The 22,244-nt window shown below is 49.7% G+C and overlaps 1 protein-coding gene across 4 annotated transcripts in view; it reads right to left on the minus strand.

Moving 5' to 3' along the window:
* RAB11FIP3 (RAB11 family interacting protein 3) overlaps positions 1-22,244 on the minus strand; it is an 80,829-nt gene that overhangs the window by 25,114 nt on the left and 33,471 nt on the right. For 2 of the 4 annotated variants that reach the window (XM_074886068.1, XM_074886067.1), the window contains exons 3-4: positions 14,594-14,685; positions 1,063-1,250 (exon numbers count right to left, since the gene is read on the minus strand). In XM_074886068.1, the coding sequence (XP_074742169.1) occupies positions 1,063-1,250; positions 14,594-14,685 (280 nt within the window). Of the gene's footprint in view, positions 1-1,062; positions 1,251-6,988; positions 7,109-7,905; positions 7,936-14,593; positions 14,686-22,244 lie in introns of those variants that run through there. The other 2 variants (XM_074886070.1, XM_074886069.1) reach the window with 2 other exon arrangements.

The raw sequence follows: 22,244 nt of genomic DNA on the forward strand, positions 1-22,244 counted from the left end.
TTTTCCCAGCGGATGAGAGCATACGCAGGCTGCCATGGCCCCTCCAGGACCCTCCGCTCGGTGGTCGGGGAGTTCAGCGACCAATTATATTATTTAACTGTCACTGAGCTGAACGCGCTTGGGTGAGGAGAGTCTAGCTAGGTAATCTCATTTCTGCTCTAATCCACAGCACCCTTTCAGCCCCGGCGCCCAGCAGCACTGACCGCTCACCAGATCCAACATTCCCAGATGTGATTTTGGGGTGGGAGGGAAGACTGGTGCTTTCTAAAAGCAAAGGGAGCTGTAAGTACCCACCAGAGCACAAAGCCTGGGTGATGTGTTTTTTGGCCAAAAAAAATTCTGTGCATTAACAGACCTTAATGTTTCTAGAGGTTTCGGTGCTCTTGGGTCACTATTAAAGGAGTTATTCTCTCCTCTCCCGCCCGCCAGCATCCCAGTTTCACCCCGAAACCCACTTTTCCTGAAAAATCTAGGAAATGAGGCGGGCCCAGGAGCAGTTTTGCCAGCAGCGGTTCAGACCTGGAGAAGATGATCTTAGCTCACGCTTCTGTGCTTCAGGCACGAGTTTAAAACTAGTTATTACAGGAGGTGGTTGTACATCAAAGGGCACATGCATGTTTAGCTAAAACAAGAATACGATGAGTTCCCCTCCTGACTTGAAAATTATATGTTGCGTTTCTGGCTTAAGTGATAGATTAAAAACTGCAAGTATTTCAGGTGCTTGGATCATCTGAGAACTTATTTTAGAGGTTAAAGATGCTAATGAGGGTACAGAAGTTCTCCCAAGGCAAGCAATGATTAACTCAAAGAGATTGCCAGGCCAAGCGCCAAAACAGCCTACACACGGTGCGGTCTAATTATTATTATTATTCTTAAGAAGAGCTATTTTGGTCTTGCATGAAGTTACAAATACAAAGAACAAACCAACCAGTTTCAGCAAGACAGACTCAGCCCACTTCATTTTAAATCCTCAGGCTGAGTCCCCCTCAATCCTCATCTGCTCCCAGTTTGACAGTTTCCTGCGCCTCACGGTGAGTTTTTCTCCTGGCCATTCCCACTCACCCATGCTCTGGCTCCTCAATAGGATCCGTGAACTCCGAGTGCACAGTGGAATCGATGGCACTGTCCGTTTCTACTTCGTCGTGCATCTCGTGATGTACTAGTGTGCTGGTGTCTTCATCCGTGAAGGTTTCGCACTCGCTGTACGTGCTCTCTGAGCCCATGTAAGCACTGTCAGTCACCTCATTTGCCTGTTAAAAAACACAAGAGGAAAAAAAATAAGATGGTATAGCTATCCGGTTTCATCACAGAGCAGGACAAAACACAGATGGGGCAGCTAATTACTGCTGCGTTGCATTTATAAGCACAGAAATCCAACCTCCTTAAACCATACCCCACGTCCAGGTGCTTCTCTGTCTCCAGGTCCAAGGACCGAGCGCTGCCCTGGGGTGCACCACAGCCTTTGGGACCTGCATGCTTTGCAACAGCAGCATTTGGAAAACAGATTACAGAAATATATATATAAAGAGTTGGAGGGAGATTTTGTTGTGAGCAAGTATGGATTTGTCAAGTCCAGGAGGGATTAACCCACTGCTTACTCAGCAGTTCTGACCACTGTTGCTCTCACCCACTCCATTTTAAGAGGACACATTATTAATCTGAATTTTCTGCAAAAACCACCACTCCAAACTACCAGTTAGCCCTTAAAGCAGTTCTCCCCCAGTCTAGTGATAGGAGGGCACCTTCCATCCCTCAACAGAAAATACGCTGGCTTATAAATCTTCATTACAGCATCTAACTCGCAGGGACTGCATCAGCAGGACACTCAAATCTCCGCGCTTCAGCTGGAACAGCATCTCAAATAATTTGCACTACTTCCCCACACCTGTAACCTGCAGGCTCTGGGAAAGCAGCACCATCTGTTTTTTAAGACACCATGCTATGGGCATGAAGGACTGGATTTTCCTCCCGGTTCTGCCCCTTAGGCAGGTGTTCATCTTCGTTTCTGCCTGCTTGCTTGTACGTGTGGGCAGGGATGCTCCTCCCTGGACACGCGCTGCTGAGCCTCAAACCACCCCCATGTTTGGAGGAGAGCCGTGGCAGCGCTAGAAGAAATACCCTCCTAAAGCAAAAGCTCTGTTACCCGTCAAAGTGCCAGCTCATTTCCCAGCATTTATGGGATTTCCCCAGTGCACCTCAGAACAAATCAAATCATTTTTGGCTCTGGGATCTCAACCGTGGTGGGATCTGTCAGTGCTGGCACTGAGCTCCAGCTGATCCCCTGTCGCCAGGGGTGTCAGGTGGAGGGACGGGAGCCCTCCTGCCTGGCCTCGAGAGAAAAAGGTGCTCATGAAAAGCCATTTGCTCCATCTGAAGTTCACCCAACAGGACCAAACTTGCTCTGTTACTGACCGCACCCCCTCCAGCATGGCAGCAGGGCAAAGCAGCAGCATTTTGAACACAGGCACCAATGTCAACGCAAACCTCTCTTCCTCTGCTAGACAGCACACAGAGCAGCTTTCAGCGCTTTTTCCAAGAACTTTCAAGAAAATGAAATTTCTCAAAGCAGCTGGAAAGAAAACACACAGACATACTGTCCTTGCAACCTTTTTGAATGAAAGCTGTTCATTCAAAGCAGGGTATGCATACGGCAGGATGGAAGAGTCCTGCTCACTGCTGCAGACGCTTCTCCCCGGTAGAAGAGCAGCTTTTAGAGCACGTGCTGTATTTGTACAGCAGCAGAGCACCAGACCAAGAGAGACAAACGTCCCGCTGCCGTTGTGTTGCCTAGACTTCACAAACACTGCTCTCGCCAGCCTCATTCTCCTCTTTCGGGTAAATACTCCACACCCCAAAGAACTTCTGCAGCTTCCACTGGTGCAAAGCGGCTCGAGATACAACCAACACCTCGTTTTGTTTCACTCAAATTCCCAGGCTGCCCCAACACGTGTGAGGCCAGAAAGGGATAGCAAGAACTTGTACAGGTACTCTGAAAACTTTGAAGGGATGGATGGAGAACTGCTCAACAGCAGTTCCTATTCTACACAGAGCAAAGCGACCGAGTCATTGCCGTGGCTGTGCTCCCTGCTGAGTGCTCTCACCAGCCCCTGTGCCAACCGAGCGCACTCAGCTGGATGATGGATGGAGACAGAGACACAAGAGTCCCTCCTGGAAGCTTGGCTCAGCTTTCACAGACCCACGCTGACCTACAGACACCAGCATCATTCTAGAAAACCACCCTGAAGTTAAACATGACAAACTTGCACAAAACTGGAGTCTAAAGTGAGCATCAGGGGGTGGTTCAAGGGAACCTGATTCAGCAGAGGAGAGGCTGCTGTGGCAAAGGTCATTCCTAGCATGGAAGATGACAGCTTTCACTAGATTTTGAGATAAAAACAAAAGCCTCCTAAAACTCCCACCCACTTTAAAAAGCATAAATCCAGCAAGACTACTTATATACCTAAAGCTAGGGACTTGCTGAAGTGCTTTACTGGATTTATGCTGCACTTCCTACAAACACCAGTCAGGCTGTTAATGCACAAGCAGAAGGAGGACAAGGGAGATTTGGAAGTGGAATCTTGATCTGCCAGCTTGCTCATGGACACGCGAGGACATTGTGCTGTCCCCAAGCTGAGCCCAGCAGCCCCCCAGCCTCCAGAGGAAGGCGTGCTTGGGCAATTGGAGTGTTTTTCCAAGCTATTTACAGCGTACACAAAGTTTAGGAGAGGCCAGGCTTCAGCATATTGGACAATGTTGTGTTGCGGTATCGGTTATGTTTTGCTTTGGGGGAAAAAAACCAAAACATCTCCAGCCCACATAGCTCATCCCCAGCGCTCGCAGCAGCGATCACACTTCGGTGCCGGACTGGCACAGCTCTGCCAGGTGGGAAGTAGCAGGGACCCGATGCAGCAGAGAGGGCCCAAGAGATGACAGCAGCCATCCACATCTGCATGCTTCAGAGGGATACTTTTTGCCTGTTTGAAAGAGATTTAATGCCAAACTGCAAATAACTTTCCTTAAAGACTCCAAAGTAAATGCTGCTGGGGTTTTTTTGGATTTTGCCTTTTTTTTTTTTTAAATACAAAAAAAAAATCCCTTCCCACTGGAAAAGCCTAAATTTAAGTACACACTGAAGTATTATAATGAGCACAAAGTAAAGACAACTATTGCAAAGGAAAAAACCCAACAAAACAAAACACTCCAACCCACAAGTAATTTGATTAAAAACCCTGTTGTTGTTACCATCACCGACATATTCAACATGAAGCATAACCAGGAGCTGGACAGTTCAGGGCATCAGTGCCCTCAGTTTGATGATTTATCTATCAAGTTGTTACAAAACATCTTATTGACGGGAAATACCAGTATGGACAGGCTGAACGAGGGAGCAACCCTTCAGAGCTAGAACAGCACACGTAACCATCTTTCTTCAGCCACACCAAGAGTGTGCAGTGATTTTTTTTTTTAAAGAAAAACATTACCTGTACACAATTTGCAAATTTTCTTTGTATTTAGCAAAGGCAAAAAATTTTTTTTCTTGTAACACTAGCCTAGATGAGGTTTCAAATGCAAGAGCCCTATTAAAATTAAACCTACATGGTCAGTAAGTTAAGAGGCAGTTGAAACTGGAAACAAAATCCTTCTCCGGAGCACAAGCATGGAGAACTTTGCTTTACATTTCATCACAGATTAAGTAACTAAACCTCAAGAAAAGATTCAAGGAGAAGATAGGCAAAACAAGGGGACTTAGGTAAGGTATTACCAAATGCCTGAGCAAGCAAAGCAAAACCAAGCCCCTGTGCCCTGGGCAAAGGTGCAGCTGCAGGTTGCAGAAAATCTTCTTTATGGCCTCACAAGCAGCTGGTTTGTGCACTGACCCTTTAAACCTCCCTGCCAACTCTCTTGTTTGGCCAAGTTTGCCTTTCTGTGAGCAGGCAGAACATAAACACTTTTCCCAGGTTAAAAAACCCCATGATACACTTAAAGATGTCCATGGGCTTGGGACAGCCAGGCTAGGCTACAAGTGCCCTGGGGGACTTCCCAGGAATGTCTCCTCCACGTCCAGAATGGGGTTGGTGTCACCAGCATCGGTGTATTTTAAGTTTTTATCAAATAAAACATGCCCTTAGATGCTTCAGGTAAACCTCAGATCTTAAAACTGGGACAGATGCACACAGAGCCCCTGAATGAAACAGGTTCATGGTTCGACTGAAGTTCCCACCCCCAACTCCAACTCCTCCACGAGGCATTTCCCCCGGTGCCAGACCCACGTGCGCTGGCTGAGCGTGACATTGGCCATCCAGGCACATCGCTGCCTGTTCAAAGGTGTTCGGCAGAACACCAGGGATTTGAAAGCCTGGCAGTGAGCCCTCCTGCTTCTAAAAGGAAATAAATGGATGAAATCAGCATCGGGGCGACGTAATGTGCCCTGATAAAGCAGGCGAGACGATGAACCACCTTTAGGAGACTTCAGCAGCAGTTCATCAATTCCTTGAGTAAAGACTGTCTGATTAAGTGTTGTAAAGTGCTGTAAAAATGCATTGATTAAAAAAGCTGATGGAGTATGAGGAGAAGAAACAAGACTATTGGGAGTCACCTGCAAGGTCTGGGCAGGGACAAGTTAAGCTTTGATCTGTGACGGACAGAAGCTTTAGCCCAAGCTTTGGTAAGGTGTTGCCTTGGAGAGGGGGGCAAAGTCTGGCTCCCAGGGAGGCTCCTCCCAGGCATTTTCTGCAGGGCTGGTCCCTGACGTGTGCCTGGAGCTGTCCTGGTATCCCGGAGCTCTGCTGTCCTTGGCCACAAACACTCTGAAGCTCGGGAAAGGAAGGGAGGGGAGAGGAAAAGGAAAAACAACTCTGTTTTCCCAGCAAGTGTAAGCCTATTTATGATGAACGCCAGCTCTGACTGCACACAAGGGGAGACAGACTGGCTACAAAAACCACCCTCCAAGGACACCCTTGCCTGCTGACTGCGGCCAGGGCCCCGGTGCCAGTGCCAGGCTGGGAACACTGCCCTGCTCAGAGCCGAGCCAACACCGGCCCTGCGAACACCCAGGGACCCCCACACCACATCTGTGGGACAGGCTCCGTCCGAAAGCAGAGCTGAAGAGCATCCCCGCTGCTCGGTGCGGCATCCTACACCTCAGGGGCAGCCGGAGGGGGACACAAGCCTGCCCAGTCTAGCAGTAGGCAACCTCTGCTTAAATGGGCTTTAAATCACTTTAAAGCCAGGGAGAAGGGAGGTAAATTGTGTTTATAGTCCCATCTGAGTCTGCAATAATACAACCACCCTCCAAAGCCCTGCAGTGCCCCATGGCAGCTCAGCCTCCAGGCACCGGCAGCCAGAAACCCATAACACCACCGAGCAATCCCACACTGGGGGCCAGCACCAGCAGCAAGGCACTGACTTCTTGGCCACAATATTTGCCTCTTCCCAGGTATGTGGGCAATGTCTACTTTTCAGAGAAGCCAGGGAGCCTGCACTCAGCCTAGAGTGAAGGAAACTATCACAACACAGCCCTGAGAGTTCAGAGGCTTCTATGCTCACTAATACCCTCAAGGCTAGGCAAGAGAACCACACTGCATCTGTTGGGGCAAATCAAAAGCACTCAACCCCAAAAAACCACACCAAAACTGAAAAACAAAAATCACACAAGACACCAGATCTTTCAGACTACCCTCAGCACCCTAAAAGCCTGCAGCTACCGCCCCTCTCTGTCCAACTTCCCCAAGAAGACCCAAGCAGAGAGGACTATGAAGATACCATCATATGCACACATCCCATGGGCTTGAATGAGGAAAGACCATTCCTAAATATGTTGCACATGCCAACATACTCGATAAGAAAACAGCAGGCAGTCGAGTGAGGTGGATGCCCAACCTGTCTCTTCCTGGGACCTCCAGGGCTGAGTGCCGTCCCCAGGACTGAAGACCTGCCTCCCTCTAGAAACCCAATCCTTCCTTGTTTCATGTTAGCACTCAAAACCCACCTGCAGACACATCGCTTCCTCACCCAAGTCAAATCCAGCTCCAGGAGCTGCCGGCTGCTTCTGCAAGGCAGGAGGGAAGCAAAGTCCAGGCGATGCCGGGCGCGAGGCTTACCGACTCAGCACCGGTCCCAAACAGAGTGCCTTTTGTTCCCGACCTCCCGGCCTCCTCGATAAGGAGAGGCGAGCTAACACACACTTCCTTGCCGTGTGACTGCAGCCCTCCTGGTTATGTGAATACCAAAATAAAAGCACGCCTTCGAAGCCCCACGCAACGGCCAGCCCTGCTCCAGGTGCACACACTTTCTTTTCCCATGAAACTATGACCAATTAAAAAGGTTAATTTTGAAGAGGACCTATAGAGCTTCCAGGGTTTATCTCATCCTTCTTGGTATTTCTGGTGAATATTTAAGTGCTAAATGACAAATTCCTTCCTTATAGCCACAAACAGAAAAATGAATAAAGCTTGCCTTGCTCACTAGGGGAAGATCAGGAGCGCTTTGCTACTGATAAGCAGTTGCAATCACCATTTGGGTGACTCAGACAGCAATCTATGATACGCAATGACAGTATCGACCACAAAGAAGGGCTGGTGCTTCAGTCATGGGTGATAACCGAGTTTACAAACACACCAACCCCACCGCTGCCCAAGTTCTGTATTGCCCTCACCAAGCAGCTGCTTTCTGCAAACACAGGAACCCCGTTGGAGCCAGTGCCACAGGGTGACCTGATCCGCTGGATCCTCGCCCTCCCTTCCCCACAGCAGCCACTGATGTACAAAGTCCTCAACAGTGCACGGTTTGCTCAGACCTGTTAAGTTTTGCGGGTTTTGTCTTTTTCCATTTCCTCTCTACAGAAAGTTCACACACTTCAAGCCTCAGACTCCCTTAGTCATGCCTGTCTAGCATAAACAAACTTACTTCCTTCCATTACCGTCACAAATCACATTTTCTCATTTTCTCCGGGTTATCCTTGCTCTCCTCTAGGCCACATCCTTCCTGAAGCACAGTGCCCTGAGCAGGACCTACTACTCAGCAACACTGACTGGAAGAGTCTTGCACCTTGATAACCAGTTGACCTTCTGTGCTGAGTCCAAAAAAAGCAAGGACTCCTGCTAACAAGCACAGCAGCAGGACAGTTATGCTTTAACCCAAGCTCTCCTCCTTGATCTGTCCGGATCTGCTACTCAACCAAGCCGACTGCAGCCCTTTTGCTCTCCCAGCTCTTCTGGGTGTGCTGCAAGACCTCAGGGAAGGTCTAGCACCACTGCGAGGAGCCCCATGCCAGATACCCCTACAGTAAAGCTAATTAGGAAACCCCAACCACTGCCAGTTTCAGTTTTCAAACTCTCATTGAGACGCCTTTGTTTCCAATGCTGCTTGCCCCCGCCGCAGCCTCCTGATGCTGCTGTTCCCTGCACCCCAGCCGGCCCCGTGCGCTGCAGCCCAGCTCCCACGTTTCTCGGTCCCATGCACTGCACTTGCGCTTCAAGATAAGGCTTCAAGGTCTTTGTTTTCCAAACTCCTTCTGACCTATTTTTGTGCAAGGCAAACACCCCAACTAGGATGTTTTCCAACCAGCAAAGAAATTTCTCACCATAACCCTGAACTAGAGTCCTGCCTTCAGGGACATTCATGCCTGATTTACACTCCCATCCTTTCCTCTAAGCAGTACTGAGTCTATACAATATACGAATTTCCTAGGTATTTTCAGGCTTTTTGTTACCAAGTTATCACCACGGACTGATTTTGGAGTTCAGTCCAGCAGTTTTAGTAATTTCATACTGTATTTTCTTGTATCTAATCAACACAATAGAGACCGATCACTCGTTTGCTGCCGAAGTGTGCTCCGCACGCGTGAACGGGATGTGCAGCTCCCTTCGTCTCTCTGGGCAGGGGAGCAGGAAGGCTTCGGGGACAGCGAGGACATTGCTTAGGGCTCCACGTGCTTCCCCAAGGGACAGGCAGATGAACAGACATTGAACTGCATCCATGACATTTCACAGCCTGCAGTTCTGGCCATCTACAAGATTTCGATTGCAGCAGCTGTTTATGACAAAATTAACACCAATTCCAGCAGCCAACTTGAAGGAGGATTTGTGATTTTCTTTCATTCAGACACAATGATGCTTTCAGGTCAGCCCTGTGACCAGAAACCTGCTGAGGGCAGTCCTCCCTGACAGGGGAACAGCACTGGGAAGGAAAGACTGAGCCGAGGGGTAAAGAGTTGCAGTCTTCACACGCTGCTGTCTCATCTCCATCCTCCCATCCCCACCGCCGCTGCTGGCATGGCAAATGCGTTAGGGTAGCCAGGGAACAGCCCACAGGGTCCCCGGCAGAGCTGGCGAGCTGAACCCCACATCTGCCCTGGCTCTGCGAGCCCCTGGGGCAGTGGGCAGCTCAGAGGCAGGTTTCCTTTGAAGGCTGCAAAGCTTAACTCTGTCTTTGCAGACTGGCTGGCCTCTACCAGATACGCATCTGCTGGTAACAGCGGTATGGAGAGGCAGAGGAGGAAAAACCTCACATAAACTGCTGAGGATTGCAAAGCAGGTCCACCACCAAGGCAGAAAACACATACTTCAAATACTCTGTGCTCACCAGGGAGAACTCTCTGCATTAGGGGAAGGCAAATATTTTCCTGGGGAGTCCGTAATAAGAAAGGAGGGCTCAAAGTCCACTGGGCTACCAGAAGAGACAGCAAGTCTACAGCAGCCTCATAACAACCACCCCACGTGGGCTCGTTGCAAAACAGAAGACACAAGGAATGATAGCTGGTGCCTTCAGGGAACAGCTCCTGCACACCCAAGCTGTGGTACACCACGCTCTCTCAGCAACAGCTTCTACGTTACCAGCACACAGCTGGAATCCTACAAGTCTCAGGTCCCCTTTGCAGAAACCCTGAGCAGCTGGAGAAATCCAGCAACTTGGATTTAAATTGCCTCACTGATTTTTGCCCTTCAAGAAGCATTAAATTCAATTGCTCCACATGAAAAGAAATTCCAGCTTTAACAGAGGCAACAGTTCTTTCAGCAGCCGCCAGCTGTGCCTGCGGACGGGCAGGCTGGCGTGAGCCAGGAGTATCATCCTCTTCCCAAAGTGCACAAAACTCCACGTGGGACCTCACCAATGACCATTTTACTCCCCAGATCCATTCCTACTGTGCTGTACGACTTGTCAGACTTTTAGTCAGAAGGGACGTGCCTGGGAGGGGGGTAAGGCTTGCAGGGTGTCCATGTGCACGCCTAGTGAGTGTTGCTGCACGTCTGGTTAGCGTTGCTGTTGTGAGAAAGCAAAATTCCCCTCTTGTGGCTGTGCACGGCTCAGCGCGACGCATTTTCCTGGCTGCTACTGAGAGGAGCCACGGCGGCCGCCCAGCAGATGGCAACAGCCCTGCGCAAGGCGCACAGCACCGCACAGCACCGCCTGCCCCTGCACCTCGCACCTGCAGGAGTTTCGGTTGCCCTGTTTTGCAGATCTCAGAAAGGGCCTTCTTGGCCCAAAGCATGAGCTCCCGTGGCTCAAATCAGCATTTGTGCTATTTATTGTGCTCCTGGACAGCCTTTACAGAGCACAGCCTTGCGCTGGCTCTGCCTCTCCTCCTGCCCACCTAAGGTTACACATCTCCATGCCCAATCCCAGCATAACTCCAGCAGCACACCAAATTTTTGTAGCTTGCTTTCATTTTGGGCATCAGCCCAATGCTCTGCATTGCTCAAGTGGGCTCATCTGCCCTCAGGAATCAGGGCAGAGAGCCCTTGTCCTTGGGCAAGGCACAGCAGGTATCAGGAAAGCCAACTCCAAATTCACCTTTCCCCCCTGCAGAGCATTGCAAACGAGTCCATGTACCTCAGAAACTGAGTCACGAGCTTCATGAGAGCTTGCAAGGGAGGCGTGGATAACTCTTACCTTCCAGTTAGGCAGCAGCAAAGCTGCACTGGCCCAGCCTGGGGGAGAACAGGCAAGGACTCAGGTGTCTGGACAGTCAGACTCCAAGCTCCCAAGTTCATAGGTTTTACAAAGCAGGGTAGCCAAAAACTCAATCATTACTTTCTGGAGACATTTCTCCGCAGAAGTAGAAAGCAGTAAGCTTGTCATCCAGCTGCCCTGCAACCACCACACCTCCACCTTGGTCAGGGAGAAACACACTACCAGGGCCTGCAGGGTTGTGAGGTGATGCTCTCCCTGCTCCTGAGTGGGTGGACTGGGGAGGAGATTCCTCTTGCGCAACGAGCCCCCTGCAAGCACAGCTGGATGAACAAGAAGCCACGTGGCTGCAGGAACCCAGGCTCCTGTGTTTCCAATCCCCTGTGAGCTGCTGTCTCAGTGGAGCCATGCAACCAGAAATCCTCTTTGAAAACAGTTCAACAGACAGAGCTGTCTGCTGGGCAGACCTGGCAAGGTGCAGTAAGAGCCAGAAGCTCCACGCCACACCAAGAGCATGGCTGAATTGTGGATGTATCCGACATTACAAAGGTCCCTGCACGAAGTGTCAAAGTTCAGACCTTGCCCCCTTTGAGAGGGAAGAAATCTGGAAGATGCAAGTGTTTGTTCTTCTCTCTGCAAACACTGAGACACAGCAATACTGGGTACTCAGGGTCTTCCACAGATGTTCAGCTCACTCTGATGATAGCCACCAGAAGAGGATGAGTCACCCAGAAGAGCAACCTTACTAACAAAGAGAAGACATTTTCATTTAGACTGCTTAAAGCACTTGGTTACACTTGTTTGAACAAACATTTAGGAGAAAAGCTCTCTGTCAAGGCCCCAACACTTGTAAGAGCCAAGCACTCAAGCCACTGCAATTTTGTGCTGTTTCAAGGGGACTACAGCAGATACTCCAAATCCAGTAACTACAATTACTCTCAGTGCCACGGCACAGCAAACACAGCACCTCTCCCTCAGCTCACCTTTCAAACATCCTCTGATGAGGAGGAAAGCTAGCTGTGCTTCTTCACCCCATGGCCCCTGCCAAAGCACGAGGGGCTCACCCGGTGTCTGAAGTCCACCAGCTGCGTTTTGGAGGCTGAGAAAGAAGCTGCTGTGTTAAAGAGGCTGTTTAGCTGCTTGGTGGTCCCACGCAGTGGCAAGTTTTTGAGCTGCATTCTCACCGTGCACCATCTTCCCAGGTCTGAAACGGGGACGTTTGAGAATACAAACTGCTTTTTGGCAGTGTGGGAGGTCTACTTGGAGGAAAGGCAACACCCCCACTTCTGGAAGGGTGCTTTTTCCCCTTCCTCTCTTCCAGGTGAATCCAAGCAAGGTGGAATACATACTGGAAAAAGCCATTTATTCTGTTTTCTTCAGAGTTTCCAGAGCTGCTGCCTACTGCACCTAACGAAGGAGGACCTGCTGGAGCCCCCCCAGCAGACAGCTCTGCCAGGCAGAGCAGCACAGCGCTCTGATGAGAAACACTCGCTTGCTGCTCCCAGCAGGTTGCTTTGTACAATGGCTTCTCTCATACCCCCTCCCTGAAATAGCTCCAGCTTTCCAAGGTACAGCACTATAGGACATGTGGAATAAAACACACATTGGAAGCTCACTGCTCAGCTGAACAAGAACAAAAAACCACGCGCCCCAAGACACCAATTTATTTTTACACTCGCAACGCTGAGCAGTATTTCTCGATCATGTTCTCATTTGCTGAACCTCTACGAAATCCTTGCAGGCTGGAAATAATTTCGAATCATGTATCCAAGACAACAAAGGTAATTCTTCCCCGGCATATTAAACATAGACACCAAGAGAGCTCTGATCTTTAGATGATTGCCCTGAATTCTGAATAATAATCCATTTACATCTTTCCGAAAAGGAGATTTCAGGGTTCATCACCTTTTACCTTTGGGTCACCTTGTCGTTTCAAGGAAACGATGGCCCAGCAGCAGAAATATTTCATCCCAGCGGGGCACACACCCAGCTTGTTGGTATTCCTGCCCAAAATAGCTTGTAGCACTGACAGAGCTCATCTATGTTAAATTAGCCCTTAGAAAACATCCCTGCTCTGAATCTCAGAAGATTGTCCCTTGACGCAGGTCTGAGGAGCAAAAAGCGAAAGCCCTTGCCTGCACAAGCACTGCAGCACAGACTGTCACAGCCTCCAAACCGCTCAGTCCAGCGGTTAAAAAGCACATTCATGACCTTGTACCAGATGGAGAAAGAATATGAAAACCCATCTCCCTTCCTGCTCCCTTCTACCCAGCTATCACTGGCTTTTGTAACTATTTTTCAAAGAGGAAAAATAAAACCAACCTAATATTCAACACGTCCTTGAAAGCCTTCTGGGGGAAGAACCCGGGATCACGTGCTCGTAATGTTGTGTTCATCCGAGCAGTCCTAAGGGAAAAAGCGACCTGCTCAGGGTGACAGTGCAAGTCTGTTGACTTGATGGAGAATGGGAGCCAGCAAACTGGCCCAAGAGAACACCCACGCTCAGCTAGGAAATGGGATGATGACCTGGTTGACTGTCAACCACAAGCCAAAGTGAGAGCTTCTGGCCATCTTAAGTGATGGACCTGCGTTTCTCACCAACATGGGGAAGACCAGTTGCCCAACACCCAGTTTATCATTAGAAAACTCAAAAGAATAGCTTGAGCCTTTTATGAAGAAGTCACAAGGCCAAAATAACATATTACAGACTATACAAAGCAAAGATGTGTATTTGCATGCAAACATAAAGGAGGCTGAGAGTCCCTTTGCAAGTAACAATTGGTGTGATAAGAACACCCAGCGTCACCAAGACACAAGAGTCAAAAAGCTGAAGAGGAATGTTTGGAAAAGGAAAAGCAGAAGGAAGCTATTCAGTCCCCACGTGGGACTAGGAGCCAGCCAGCCCTTTGCTCTGAAGGCACCTGCAGGCTGGAAGGCAGGGAGCAGGAATGGAGGAAGCCTACCAAGCAAAGCCCAAAAGCCCATTAACACAGACAACAGGTCACTGCAGCAGCAGCCTCCCTTCTAAAGGGGAGAGCAGATACAGGACATCAGCACAATATGCTCCTGTGCTAAGGAATACAAAAGGGAACTGAGGGATGGAGGCTATAACTTTAACAAAAGGGAAAAACAACATATCAGATAAGCATCCTCGGTCAAGCCCAAGAATAGAGAGAAAAATCTACATTTTTGTCATCTGCTCTGCCTTTTATTGGCCAAACAGCACCGAGTGCCAATGTCTGACTGCTCCGCTGTGCCTCTTGGGTAGGCTCCCAGCTGGTACATCTCAAAAATCAGGCTCAGGTTCTCCAACCTCAGAAACTCCAGCAATAAGACAAACACAACTGCAGCAGGCACCCTTCCCGCATCGCTAGCGTTTCATCCTGAAAAGGCTCTCCCTCTTTCACCTGGGGCACCATGCTCTGGCAATTCTGCAAGCTAAGACAGCACTAACTGCGAGTTTCTGCTTGAACACAACTTTCAACCTGAACAGCACTAAATGCTTGGTGCAAATTCTCTGGGCACGTCACCCATAGATTAAAGGATTTGTCTTTACTACATGTTAAGCATCCCTGAGTGCTATCACAGCAAATGCTCATCTCCCCCAGCCAAACAAACCCTCCATGCTCAAGTCTCACACTGTGTGCAGCTGACATTTCCAGGAGTTAACAGTGCTCATACTTGCCTCAAACGTGACAAAGTCATCAAACTCATCAGGACAGGCCGGGGCTTCCTCCTCAGGGGTATATCCCATATCATACAACTGGCTGTCAGGATCTGCAGAGGGAAATAAAAAAGAAAGAGAATCACCAAGAGGAAAACCCACACCCTCAAGCAAAGGACAGCTTCAGGAGACATGACAGCAGCAGGAAAGGAACTCCTTTTGCACACACCGGTGCCTTCAGCTTTCAGAAGGGACCTCTGCTTCCAGGCATCCTACCACCACCTCAGGTGGAAGGCAACTGGGCCAGCTGCTCCCTGGCAGAGGTCCCAGAGGCCCCTTGCTGCTCCGATGGGGTTAGCACCTGGATTCATCCCTACCCCGCCATGGTTTCCATTCCTTTTCCTGGTTTCTTCCTTATCTCTGTTTCCTGCATCCTCTTATTCTTCTCCCAGAAGGCTTTAATCCTGCTGTGGGCAGGGAATACATTAGATCTATGTGTGACAGCCAACTACCATGGGAACCGCAGAGAAAGCAGGCTGCACCGAAGCTTTTATCATCTATTGCTCCTCCCGTGGCTAGCCACATCAGGAGCCATCCTCACAGGGGGACAGGAAAATAGGAGGTTTTCAAGGAGATTTCTTAAAACAAATAATAAATTACTTCTCCCACCCCCAAACACCCATCTGCAGCAGAGCTCAGCGGCATTTCTCTGAGCCCTTTGACCAAGGAAGAGAGCGTACATTCCCCGTGCTCCCTCAAGCAACAGCTAATGCCTGATCCAGCACACGACCTAGATCACAGGCTGGAAACACCAAATCAAGATCAGATGCTGCAGTCCCAAAATAAATAGCGGGCTCAAAACCACATGCCTCGGAGCTGCAAACATTGCAGCACTAGGTTTGTTGATGTTGATAAACTTGGCCGGGCAGAGGGAGGCATTATGTCAGAGCTCCTAGGAAAGCTCGGCGATCACCCGGATCTGGGGAGGGACAGGCTTTCCTTTTACGGCTGCTCGAGGCACACGATGAGAGCAAAGCTACAAAGCAGGGTCTGCTTTCTGCGTCCTTCAGGCTGGTGGCTTCCCAGCAGGCTGGCAGTGCAGGCAATTCAAACAGCTCCCCGGCACGAGCCCAAACCGAAGGGGCACGTAAGTCTCGTGATGTTTTGCTGCGGCCGAGCGGCACAGCCAGCAGACAGGACCGTACGCAGCCCCCTTCACGGGCTATATTCCCTATATAGTCACAGCCAGGGCTTCTGCTTTGGGTCCATCTCCAGATATCAAGAAGGCCATTTTTCATTAAGGGATCTGTACATCTAGTACAAAGTCAAGGGATTAGGGCACAGGATGGAGTAATGAGTCAGGCTTGCAGCAACACCCCTCCCATCCAAACACCCTCCCCAGTGCCTCTTTCAGCTGACCGTTAAATGCAAACACAGTCAGGGCCCCAGGAGATACTGGAGCCACCAACCTGATGGGTACCAGCAGCTCATGGGGGTGGGAGAAGCTGAGCACATGGCACCAAGAAACGAGCCCTCCCCTAACCTGGGTCTGGGGCTCCCAGGGGTTAGACTGTAAATCAAAACCAGGCATAAGCCAAATCGCTTTTCCAGAAACCAGCATATGATGCTGCGCTCTACAGTAAAGCACTTGGCAGGGTCATGGCTTCAGCAGATGAAAGGTGCTCTTGTTCACAATTTATGACTTTAATATCCCCACTGCTCTCCCCGCTCGGTGCACTGGTGCTGCTATGAGCTTCCAGCTGCCGGGGCTCCTGCCTAGAACCCTGAGCAAGGCAGCAAGATGCACCTGAAAATGCTGCTGCCCGAGCACGTTGCTCAAGGCAAGGCAGCTTCAGGCCACCTCCTACTCTAACTAAAGGGTTTAGCACTGAAATATCTTAAGACTGTATTCTCCCTCTCCTCAAATGTTACCCTGTCCCCACCTGCACTGCTCCATCCGTGGGTCTGAGCCTACAACTGGGAGGAGTTTTCCCATTAGTTATCCCTGTTGTTATTCTGGGATTTGAGGACCTCCTTGCAGGGAAGACCAAGGGGATGGGGACAGCAACCTGCTTGCTGCAAAGCCATGGGAGCACCTGACAGCAGGTCTCACCAAGAGGAGCCTCTCTGCTCACTTCTGGGAAAGCCAAATAGTGCTCCTCAAAGGCAACCTATGTCACACCATCAAGACAGAGGGGACAGCCAGCCACATCTCCTTCTGACTACAGACTGCAGCACGCAGGCAATGGCCACCTCCAGAGAGGTGGCTGGGAGCATCCAAAGAGCATCCAAACAGCCAGATCAGCTCATCAGGACTCAGGCTGCAGGCATGGTGCCCTGGTCCTGTGCCCAGCCAGGGCTCTGCCCTGCGGCATGTCCCACCCAGCATGAGTCCCACTGACAGCTCTGCTCCCCGCAGCCTCCGAGCATGCCCTGGCACAGTGCAAATGCTTCATCTGTGGCACATCTGAATCCCCGAGTCAACAGCGGCAGGACTCCAGCCGAACAGCTGGGTGCTGGGCACCTGCCAGTGCTTCCAGCTGCCTGATCTCGCACTTCTGCCAGGGACGGCTGGGCAACCCCGCCAGCCTTACTGGTGCCCACTCTGCAAGGCCATCTCCAGGGCTCCTGGAACCGCAGAGCGCCCCAAAGGCGGCAAAGCCAGGCACAGGCTGCTCCCTTCTGCTTATTCCCATATAATTTCTTTTCCTCCCCCTCCAAGTAGACACACAAAAGCTTCCTGCTTTTCTACAGACAGATAAAGATATTTATTCTGTTCATTCCTTCCAAAGGGACTTGAAAAGGGAGGATTTACAGTCAAGTGAAGGCTTCCAGTTCCCGTCAGAAGCAGGGGTATAAAGTGTAGGCAGACCATGCACAAACAGCTCCCCACCATCAGCTGCCTCCTGTACAGCTCTTGCCCAAACTGTGTGCTCCTGGAGCCTTCCCAGCCCTTCGGGTGTTTCGTGGTATAGAGGTTGCTCCATCTGTCTGCAGAGCACCCAGCCCAAAGAGGGGGTCTCTGCACAGGCAGGGTTTATTTTTACAGCAAGCTCCACTGTAAAAAGCAAGGAAATACCATTTGAAGAGCTGACCTGCACCCTTGCTGGTGGCATGGCCAGCAGAAGCCATGGCCAGGAGACCACACGCTGTGCTTCCACCTCCCCATGCTCCACGTCAGAGAGCAAAGACAAACACCACCACAAACAAAGGTTGACTTTTCTGCTCAATTCACTCCCTCCCCCTCCGAAAAAGCCATATGGTGCTTTGTGTATAGGGAGAGTTGCCATGGAGAGCTTGCCTGCAAGTCTTCCAGCACAACAGGCTGCATTAAGCTTTCAAATTCCTGCCCAAAGAGCCAAAGAAACCCAAGAGACCTTTGCTGCTCAAGTGGCACTCCCCATGTGAAAAGCACCATCCTCCAGGTGCAGAAGGAGGACTCTGCTGGCTGTTCTCCCCACCACACCATTAACAGTGCAGGAGGATGGCCACGGGCCACCAGTGTAGCCCTGCACAACCCTGCTCCAGCAGCACATGGTGAGCACAAATGCCCAAATTGCCACCATTTTCCCCCTTGGGCCTCAAAGCCAAATCCCAGCTGACACCCTACTCTCCTCCACAACCCCTTCTCCACGCCCCTCACACCATAAAGCATACTTTCATTTCTTACAGCCATCCCTGATTTCACTTCTCTCCTTCCTCCTGAGAGTCCGTGTGGTCAGCACACTCGGAGTCACCTCTTTCCAACACCATTCAGAATCAGAGCTTTTGCTGATGACATTAGGGACTGCCTTTTGTCCTCACACCTGAGTGTCCACAACCAGCTTCTCCTGTGGTTTCAGCTCTATCCATCACTCCCACAGCTAGTCCTCTTACAGCAGTGCACGGCCAAAAATCTCAAAGCTACAAATCAGGCTCCAAGAGAGGCTCCAGGGAGCCTTACTGCCCAACAATCTCCCTGCAAAAGAGGCTATAAGCTATATGCCAAGTCTTTTTCCCAAATTAATTGCACTGATTTATTTGACTGGAATATGTGGGCAGGGTACCAGGCATCTGGGTAAAGCTTTAATTGAACTGTTGTGGCAACACTTGTACCAGGGTAATGTAAGAATTTACAGAAGTAATTGTAACCACTAAGACCAGACACGTGTACTATATCATCCAGTGAAGCTAAAGTGAATTTGGAAAAAAAGAAAAGATGATGTAAAAAGATGAGGCACCTGCAGCATCCTTGGGACACCTTTCCCTGTCCCTGCCTTGAAGCTTCCTGCTGCCCAGCGCGTGCTCATTCAAACCCCACTCAGATCACCACCTTCCAAGCTCATCGCATCGACCACACCACTCACTTGGGAGACAGAGATTTTCCATTGTACAAATTTTGCCACAAGTCCAGGTCTGGCCAGGCAGCCAAAGCACTTTCTTTTCTCCCCCGCATTTGATTGATCTCCAGTGCTGCCCTGTTTCTTGCTGGCTTATGCCTCTGCACTAAATCCTGCATCTCCCCCTATTCTTAAAACGCCCTCATTCCTCCCAGCATTTCAAAAAAATCACTGTCCATCCACTGCTATGTAAAGCTTCTGACGAGGACCATCTCTGTCCAAACACATCTGCATGCTCTCCCCCTGATGGAAGTGTTCACTCTCATCTCTTACGCCAACTGCAAGCCAAGGGCAACCTCTGTCCAGTATCCATCAAGCCTCTAGAGCCACTGGCCAACTCCACGGATGCAATGCCAACAGCAGACACACTGCCAGCTGCACGGAGATTTCTCCTGGACATATGGCATACATGCAGCTAGGGAACAAGCAGGACAGGTCCTGGGCTCTTCGTGGGGGGGAATGTGTGCCGAGCTCTTGCAGCAGCCAGAGATGCACCCTTTGCTGTCTTGTTGTGCTGACAGGAGAATTGCTGTGCTTCAAAAGGGCTTGGATGTGCAATCATAACCTGGGCTTTTCAAGAAAGGCAACAGAGCACAGAGCTATAGAAACAGAAGTCCCGGGGTACAGAAGACTCCTGAAATAGATTCTAAGGACTGCTTTCAGAAGACAGGATTTCAGTGAAAAGGCACCTTGAGTGAAGAGCTGTGGGTACAGTAGTGACACACAGGTCAGAAACAGAGCCAGTTTTATCAGCTTCATATAGGAATGACCTAGAAAAACAGAGCCTTTCAGAAGTATTTAAGTCATCTGCCAACGCACACTGTACATACTGCTGCAAGCCACAGAGCCACAAACTCAAAGTGATTCGAACAGTATGGATTATGTGCAGCTAACAGACCTGAATTATTCAACAGAGGAATAAGGCTAGGAACCTGAATGAATGGCACAAAACAAGAACAGGCCCCCCAAAAAAAGGCAAGACAAAGTTATGGTTAGCTTAAGAGAACAACTGATATCAACCGACCTTCCTTACTAGGCACACTGCTTGAAAACAAGGTGGCAAAAGACACACAGCCAAGTATTAAAAAATTACATGCGTTTAGGAGGATCTTGCATCCAGAGTCAGGACACAGAGGGGAAGCTACTGTCCAGTACTTCCAGAGGCAACTCAGGGTCTTGCACCTTCACCAAAGCTCAAGCACCCATGTGTTGTTAGCCCCTGCAGGATAGAGCTAGCACCAGTCCAACCACCCACCCTTTTGCTCTCCATAAGCGATCCAGGAGTACATTTATAATCTGATGCTCACACACAAAGTGGTAGCACTGATCAGAGCTGGAAAGAGCAGCTTTGTGCTATCTGCTTCTCCTGTAGCTCAACATGCTGACTCCTCCAGAGATAAGACAACAGGCTAGGAGCACTTACTGAAGACTGTCATTTTACAAGCAAAAATTATACAACAGAATAACTGAGTGGCAAGCTCAGGCTCCCAGGGAGGCAGTGTCAGAATTAAGGTTGCTTACACAACCCTCATCCGAGCCCCTCTTGGCTAATGCGCTTTTGCAGTCCTTTGTTTCCTGAATATCACTACTCACGGATTGGTACTTATCACATATTCCTTTTGATCCTCTTCATACAGTGCAGGCCCTCAAGCTTTGTTTAGACATATCATCTAAAGACATAATAAAAAGAATTAACTTTATGGTATCCAAGCACTTTGGAAGCTTAAATCTAGCTGCCTTCACTTCATCTCAGAGACCAGGTGAGCACTGCTGCCTCCAGTGCAGCGATGGACCACGGACAGGACGCCACCAACTAACATTTGGTATTGAGTTTAACACATGGGTCCTTGTTTTTAATTCTCAGCAACTTGAGCTGTCTCTTCAGTGTGTGCTACTCATCAAGACCAGCTCAAATTCCTCCAGACTTGTGCCAGCCTGGAACAAAGGCTCACGGCTGGAGGTGTGGAAAATGAGGAGCAGGCCTGTGGCCACCAGCAAGTGGTTCAGAGCCCCTTTGTGACATACCAGCAGAAAAGGCAGAGAGACTGAGCCTCCAAAATGGCACAAGCTGTCCCGGTGAGGAGACCTCCTGATGTCTTCCATCTCCTTCACTCTAGCTTCTCCTTTCAACAACTCTATATTTCAGGAAACAAAGCTGGATTTTGCAGCCAACAGCTTTATTCCCTGTTCTGTGAAGAGACTGAGGGAGGACCTCTTGAAAGAGTGTATTCAACTATGCAAACAACAGAACATCTTAACTTCGCTTCCCAGAGCACAGTCAGTGTAGACACAACCTTTGGGACATCCAGTCTCTTGTCAAGTATTTGAGTACGTCGAAGCAGAAACTCTTCTAGATGCTCCACATCCAGTCTGATTGGGGCAGGAGCACACAGAAGACAAGCGGCACCTCCTAGATAAGATGGTCCCGCAAGCAAAGTAAAATTGAAGAGAACCCTGACTCAGGACCCCGGATGCAGCAGAGCTTTTGACACAGCAGGTAACAGGCAGAACCAAAGCAGTTTCTCAGCCCACTCCTTCGAGGCCGCTCGCATCAGCTGGGGCACTGGCTGGCTGGCACCATCCCGCCACGAAGCTTTTCAGCCTTCCACATCAGCTCCAGCTCAAAGCTCCCACATGGAGAAATCAAGGTAACTGAAAACCAGTTCAATCCTCCCCAGCTCATAGCTTCTAATCCTGTGCCTGAGAAATGCCTGCATATACTTCAAGCATAGCTAAATATCATTATCAATGCAATGCCTGTGTGAATCCAGGCACAGCTTGCCTGCAGAACCACCCAGGGCCTGGATGTGAGCATTAAAAGAAGCCCTTTCAACACCTACAGCACTTGCAAATCATAACATGCAGACATTAGATTTGTCATTCAGCATTTGCAGGTCTTACTTGCCATTTCTGTCCCCCCCATTAGCCATACCACAAGCTGAGGACAACTAAGGCAACACTGATGCTAAATGCCTTTTCAAAGCAATCACCGAGCCCTGGTAAGTGATTTGGATCAGAACCACCCACCTGCCTTTGGGCAAGTGATGTACAAGTGAACTGCAAGGCTGGCCAACTGTACAGACACCTTCTACTCCAGCCAAGGCTCTGACTTCAAAAGTTAAGCTGAAAAACCATTAGTAAAAGCTAAATATGTATTTATAAAGTGGGCAGGTCTGAGATCAGAGGCTAGGTCCTGACCAGAACTGAGCCTGAGTTTGAGGGGAAAGAAAATACATAAGAGGAGACATTAAAGTACACGTGCAGGGAGAATTCTTCCCAACGTGGGATTTCAC

The sequence above is a fragment of the Strix uralensis genome, chromosome 16, assembly GCF_047716275.1.
Source record: "Strix uralensis isolate ZFMK-TIS-50842 chromosome 16, bStrUra1, whole genome shotgun sequence".
Lineage (NCBI taxonomy): Eukaryota > Metazoa > Chordata > Aves > Strigiformes > Strigidae > Strix > Strix uralensis.